Raw genomic sequence first — 7722 nt, 5'->3', positions numbered from 1 at the left:
ATTTACTTATCAATCAGAATAAATGTATTCTGTCTATACCATTCTGGTTTATAAATCCATGTAAGTTACTTGATTGTTGTCTGTTTATTAATCATAATTTTTTTAGACATAAGTTTGAAAAACCCAAATTAAGTCGACTTGGAGAAAAGGAAATTTCTTGGCAGAAAGCTAGAATGGTTTAGAGAATCAAGGGGTGATATCAAAAATTAACTGGGGGGGATCAGCCCTTGCACGCCACCATCCCCTCTCTTCCTCGGCACTGCCTGCAGAGGTGACACCCAGCCATCTGTTACTGGGCATCATGGCTGCCCTCAGACCTTTGGTGAAGCCCAAGATCGTTAAAAAGAGGACCAAGAAGTTCATCCGGCACCAGTCAGACCGATATGTCAAAATTAAGCGCAACTGGCGGAAGCCGAGAGGCATTGACAATAGGGTGCGCAGAAGACTCAAGGGCCAGATCTTGATGCCCAACATTGGTTACAGGAGCAACAAGAAGACAAAGCACATGTTGCCCAGTGGCTTCAGGAAGTTCCTAGTCCACAACATCAAGGCACTTGAAGTGCTGCTGATGTGCAATAAATCTTACTGTGCAGAGATTGCTCACAACGTCTCCTCCAAGAACCACAAAGCTATTGTGGAAAGAGCAGCCCAGCTGGCAATCAGAGTCACCAATCCCAACGCCAGACTGCACAGTGAAGAAAATGAATAGACAGCTTGTTGTGCATGTCATATTTGTGTTAATAAAACCATAAAACTATAAAAAAAATTAACTGGGGAGAAAAGGCATCTAATTCTTCCCAAGTAATAAAAATGGATGCAATCCCCTACCTGAAAGTAAATAAACAACAAAATCATATCAGATTATATATACCAAAATCATATACCAAAAATCATACCAGATATATATAGAAAATAACAGTCTCCAAGGAAATGGATATCAGGCATGTGAGGATAACAATTTTTGAGACAGAAAACAGATGGGCTCAGCCCTTTGGTTGTCCCAGATAACCACCGTACCAGGGTTTCTAGGCTTCAGTGCAGACAGAGGAAATGAAGCAAAGAGGAATCACTGTGTTGAGGGAACTGAGAGTCTGGGAAAACCCAAACTATTCAGGTGTATAGGACCAGTACTGGAGAAAAGAAAGGTACAAAGAGAGAGAACTCGAGACATTTGGAACATCTCTCTTCTGTATTCAGGAAGGTACTGATTGGTACATGTGTGTCAGAAAAGTTGGGGAAGAATCAACCAAGATGGTTAAACCAAACAGTGCCTGTCTCTCACACATGGCCAAGAATACTGCCTGTGCCCATCTGATTAAATGGATGCTGTGTATGTCAATCTAGTTGTTGAAACAAAACTTCTCATGGATCATGGGGTATTGAATAGAGTAACTCAGAAGAGTCCTGCCTCAATAGTGAGGAATGTTTAAGCCTGGACTTAAATGTTTCTCTAGTTTCACCTAACAACTCTCAAAAGCAAGACCCAAAAGAATCAACCCATGTCCAAATAACTTAGGAAAGCCCCAAACCAAACATAGAGAGAAATACAAAAATATCCACCCCCAATAAGGCAAAAAATCACAATGTCTGGCATCCAAACAAAGATCATAGGCTTAAAAAGAAGCAGGAAAATAGAACCCATAATGAAGGCAAAAATCAACCGATCAATCAAAACTAAACTAGAACTGACACAGATATTAGAATTAGCAGATAAGACTATTAAAGCATTCCTTATAACTCTATTCCATCTGTTCAAAAGTTAAATAGAAATCTATAAATTAAATAAAAGATGCAAATTACTATCATACCTCTGATGGAAAATACGCTGGTTAAGATTGATGGCAAATTAGACAAAGTAGGAGAAAATATTAGGGAAATTGAAAACACAGAAATATCAGTTATCCAAGATGAAACACAGAGGAGGGAAAAGGAATAAAAAAAATGAAAAGAGTATCAGTGAGCTGTAGGGAAACATTGAACAACCAAATAAACATGTAACTAGATTCCTTGAAGGAGGAGGAGGGAGGGCAAGAGAAAAAAAACAATTTTCAAATGTTTCAAATCTGATAAGAATTACAAAACCAGAAATCTAAGGGTTCAATAAACCCCACACACAAGAAATATGAAGAAGTTATTTCTACCTTTTGGCTATTGAGAACACTGCTGTTGTGAACACGTATATACATGTACTTAGTTGATATACTATTTTTATATGAACACATGTTCATCGGGTGGAAATAGCCCAAATGTCCAACAGTGGATGAATAGATAAACCAATCTTGTATGTACATACAATGGAATATTATTCACCCATAAAAGGGAATGAAACATGAATATCCAAAATATTATGCTTAGTGGAAGAAGCCAGGCACAAGAGGACAAATATTTTATTATTTCACTGATACGAAGTATCTGGGATAGATAAACTCACAGAGATAGAAAGTAGATTAGAGATTGCCAGAGCTCAGGAGAGTGCAGAGTGGGGGGTTACTGCATAATACATAAGGGATTGTACTTTGGAATGATGGAAATATTTTGGAACTCAATAGAGGTGGTGGTTATGCATTGTGAATGTACTAAATGCTACTGAATTGTCCACTTTAAAATGATTAGTTTCATATGAATTTCACCTCAATACACTTTTTTAAATAAGGTAAAATTAAATCAAAAAATGAAGATATTCAAAGCTGCAAAAATGTATCACTAGAAAGTCTTCACTACCAAAAATACTAAAGGAAGTCATTCAAGCAAAAAGAAAATTATAACAGATAGAAATATGGATCTACAAGAAGGAAAACCGAGCACCAAATGTGGTAAGTTTTACATTGGCTAATACATAAAATGGTTTTTATTATAAATGAGAATAAGTACAGAGATAGAGCTTGGTATCAAGAAAAATGTCCACCAGGCACTCAAATGTACCCCGACATGTGTCTTCATTTTGCTTCAGTCAATATGTTAGTTCTACCTTTTACTATTGATATAGTAATTCTCATGCGCAAATATCTATTATGTTCTATGAGTGGCATACAATAAAAATTAGCTAACAATATCTCATTTATTGAATTGTTTTAGGAAATTAAGTATTCTACAGAAATGTGTTTTCTAGATAACAAAAGTTTAGGCACTCATCATTTTTAAATTTTCATCATTATGCCTGAAAATCTCTTAGGTATCTACTTTTGCATTTTTTATTATTGTTCCCAAATCAAAACAATACATGCAATAAAAGTAGTTCAAGATGATCTTGATGATCAGGATGGATACATTGCTGAAGAAACTAATGACTATTAAAGTTTAAAGAATAACTTGCCCCTACACTAAATTGTCCCAAACTGAGTTGTTTTAGATTCTTGGATCAACCTTTATTTTATTTTTTGCTCTGGCCATGATATTGGGCTCCCATGCATTCCTATTTGCTCATCTCTATGAGCACACTTAAACCATATACTCTTCTCATCCAATCACATATTGGCAGCAGTGAAGACACATCTGTAGAAGATTACTTCTTTGGACGATGAATCATAGTAAAGCTTCAACCCTAGGTAAAAGAAAAGGTAAAAGTAAGTGACCTAAAAACTCTTCATCTATCTCAAGTTTCTTCCTACCAGAAGGAAATTGACCTATTTTGATTTATTCAGTGTCCAAGAATTGGCTTATTATAGCTTTATATAGTTGGTATTTGAGTTGAACATTGTTGTATTTTATTGTGAGAGTCACCTAATTCTTCCCTGAATTGATTTCTTCTTCTTTCTCATTCTCTAATGTGTCTGTCCCCCACATTACACATAATGCTATTCAGAGGATTATAATCACACAGTGTGAATATGTTACATGGTGTAGATATAGGGGTATCCATTCTGACTCATTTACCTATTCTTGTTTTGGGTAAAAACATATCAAATGAAAATCACAAATCATATTACCTACTACTCATGTAGAGAATGATAGCAGCAATGTGCCTCTATACTGCCTTGGAGGTGAAACATTATTATGTCTAGGAAATGAAATATTATTTATCTTCTTTGAAATATGTATGTTAATAAAATATTTAACTTACATGAATGAGACTCATGAAATGAACATTGTGTATCAGTCATGTTTCAGTCAGGAAAGCAGATTAATTATTAGTTTATGAAATAAATAATTGATAATAAGAATTAGACCTTACATAATTATAGGAGAAGCTGGCACCTAATGTTTAGAATGGGGTTTGGAAAAGGAATAACTGTGAAGTCAGAGTTCATGGAGAAGTTCCCAGGTTTTCTCTGTGTATATACTTCCTCTGTGGTAGTAATTGGTGGTAGGATGGGGACACAGTTGGTAAGCAGAACCCAAAGTCAGACAGAAAAGATAGTTGTAGAATGAATGGGGGCAACAGCAGACTGGAACCCACAGGGCTCCTCTGAATGTATCGACATCACATCTGAACATATAAAGTTACTTCAATTTAGAAGGCGTGTTCCTCTTTTGGCCATTGCTAACACAGGACCATAAAGGAAATAGGATTCTGAAACACAGTTCCAGCTTAACCAAATGGGCATAGCACTGACCAACACACATGACATATCGATAGGGCTGATACATGGTCTTGTTGCAAGAGAGAAGGTTTTCTTAGTTACATAAGCCAAGATGATCATTTACAAATACTCTGGTGTTACAACAAACAAATCTCAATACTTGATTTGATAGAGAATTTGGATTTTCACTCTACCACCAAAAACAGAAACAAACAAAAAACAAAAGTTAGCATGGAAATTTTAGGTTCTACTCTTCTTCATGTCTCAGAGACCTGGTTTAAATTGTCTATGACTTGTGAGACTAGAACAATCTCAAATCACTATTCTAGTTTTTGAGGATTCTTGTTCAAAATATTATATTTTTGTAATTAACATGTTATAAGCTCCCAGAAATGGAGACAAAGGAGGCCTCCCTTCATCATGTTCTTCTAGCTGATGCAAGACCCAGTCATGTCCAAAATTATACATCATGAAATATACCAGTCACCATGTGCCAAGTGCCTCCTTTAAGCAGTTTATTTTTCTAATAAGTTATACTTGTATGCCCCTGAATATGTTCTTTTGCTGTTTACAATAAAGCTAAGATGGTTGGGATCTACTTTTCCAAAGGGAGCCACTGTAAACAATAATGAAAACACTTGAAACATCTGTAGTTCAGGGGACTGAACTATATGGACAACACAGAGACAAGATCAGAAAAAGACATTGATCCTGACTCCTGTTGAGTTCACACTTGAAATTAAATCCAATGTCAATGATTTTGAAAAAGGTAATATACTCATAGCAGGGAATCTTGATGAAGCTGGACCTGAGATTCAAATATGTATTATTTGGCAATCCCTCTCTTCCCACCTCGACTTCCCACCCTTCTAAAGAATTCCTTTTGTGCTCTGGCCTCTAAATCTCTTTACCCAGAATTTTCGAGGCACTGCATTCCTAATCTGCATGATGTTTAGAAGTCCCTTGGGGAAGAATTATACCACTCTACTGTACTTATCATTGAGACAGATGCAGACATGCCTGATACAGTGAGTGATTGGGGAGTGGGGAATCTGGAGGCTTAGAAGTCAAATATTAAAGAGATACAATATCCATTCCTAAATGAGTAAGGAATCCTCTTAACAATGGTGGGCTGATGTAGTAAGGAACCTAAATGTCAGAGAGAGCCAGATTCCAGGTGCACATTAAAGTTATATGGACTATCTGTTGACCTAACATCATCTTTCCTGGCCTCTATGTACCCAAGAAAGTAGAGGTCTGGGGGAAAGTGTCCAAACTTCGGTAAGGATCTAAGCAAGAGTGTTATAAAAACTCCTAGAAAATATTTTGGCAAAGAAAAAGAAAGACTTCTGAGTACTAGCCAGAAAGAGAGAAAATTGAACAAGAGCAAGGAAGTACTGGCAATGGAAAGAGTCCCAGAGTAATATGAATCAACCCCTAAGGAGAGAACCTGATACCAAGAGAGTTGAGCAATAGTAAAAGCAACAGGATGCATTAGAGAAATGTTAAGAGTAACAGACAAGTAAATGGACATAACAAAGTCTCACTCACAGCTATACTTATATTAGACACAGCCAGCCCATCATGGCCATGAATATTTAGAGAAATGACAGAGAATAGAAAGAATGATGTTGCCTTTTGGCAAAGGAAGGTATTATTAATCCTGCATACTGAAACAAAATGCAAAATGCAAAAAAAAAAAAATGTCTTACCATTGATATCAGACATATGAATAAGCAGAAGTGATCATTTTAGTACTCATTTTAATATGACTGCAAGACAGTCTCATAAGGTGATGATGTCTCAAATGTAATGGTTTCATTTGTGAGGGAATAGAGGTATCTAGATTTATAACGTGAGTCCTGGCACACCACACATTTCTATTACTAAACCTTTAGTAACTCTAGAACTTGAGCAATTTGATCTTGGAACAATAGCAGACACACAAAGACAAAACCTTTTCAGTCAACAAGTACATGTTCAACCGTCCCCTAATCTTTGGGGAAATGCAAATAAAACCACAATGAGCCATCACCTCACACCTAATAGAATGGCTAGGATCAAAAAGACAAGAGAGAACAAATGCTGGCAAGATGTGGAGAAAATGAAATCCTGCTGCACTATACGTGAAAATGTAAATTGGTACAACTACTGTGGAGAACAATATGGAGGTTCTTCAAGAAATTAAAAAAAGTGTACTACCTTATGACCTAGCAATCCTATTTCTGAGTGTATTTCTGAAAAACAGAAATCACTATTGAAGAGATAGCTGCACTCTCATGTTTATTGCAGCATCATTCACAATAACCAAGACATAGAAACAATGTAGGTGTCCACTGACCAATGAATAGGTAAAGAAAATGTGACACACACACACATACACACACACATGCACGCGCATGCACACGCACACACGCACACAATGGAATACTATCCATTCATTAAAAGAGCAATCCTTTCATTTGCAACAATATAGATGGACCTTAAGGGCATTATGCTGAGTGAAATAAATCAGACAGAGAAATAAATCTATGGAAAAAAACAAAATTTGCCCCATCAACAGATGTGTATTCAGAGAAGGGACTGTCAGTGTGAGACATAAGCAAGGAACTCAAGTGATCTAGAAATTGATGCCCTCTTCAAAGCTCAATGGTTTAGCTCCTTCACCATTTGAGTTTATTTTTGTGTATGGTATAAGAAAGTTGATATTCTTCTGCATGTTACTATCCAGTTTTATTCTTCTGCATGTTGCTGTCCAGTTTTCCTAACACCATTTGTTGAAGAGACTATCTCCCATTGCATATTGTCCCTTCCTTTGTCGAAGTTTAATCGACCATAAAATCATGAATTTGTTTCTGGACTTTCTATCTTGTTCCACTGATCTATTTCTGCTCCCGTAGCACACTGTTTTGATTATTATAGCTTCATAGTGTAACTTGAAACTGGGAATTGTGATACCTCCAGCTCAGAAAGTAGTATTTCATTCCTCTACCCTGAGCACAGAATTTTCAAACCAGCTTCAAAAAAATAGAGGTTAAATATGTCAGATGTAACAAAAGATTTAGTATGAAGGTGTCTTTCCTGCCCTAAAGTGAGGGTGATACTGGGCTCTCTAGGAGCCTGTTTTTTCAACCAGGCAATTCACATGTGAGCTTCCTCATTGGGAAGACTATTCAACTTCTGATGGCAACCCCGTGACCCT

The 7722-nt window shown here is 36.6% G+C and overlaps 1 protein-coding gene across 1 annotated transcript; it reads left to right on the top strand.

Moving 5' to 3' along the window:
* Positions 1 to 283: 283 nt before the first annotated feature.
* Positions 284 to 709, top strand: LOC116871741 (60S ribosomal protein L32-like). Its single transcript, XM_032864562.1, has one exon. It carries the CDS (start codon positions 302 to 304, stop codon positions 707 to 709), a length of 408 nt encoding a protein of 135 aa, XP_032720453.1. The 5' UTR covers positions 284 to 301.
* The last annotated feature ends 7013 nt before the right edge of the window (positions 710 to 7722 follow it).

Source organism: Lontra canadensis, unplaced genomic scaffold (genome assembly GCF_010015895.1).
Source record: "Lontra canadensis isolate GAN:19392208 unplaced genomic scaffold, GSC_riverotter_1.0 scaffold27, whole genome shotgun sequence".
NCBI classification, from domain to species: Eukaryota; Metazoa; Chordata; class Mammalia; order Carnivora; family Mustelidae; genus Lontra; species Lontra canadensis.
Note: the sequence above shows the minus strand (reverse complement) of the source record. Positions and strands in the feature narration are given on the sequence as shown.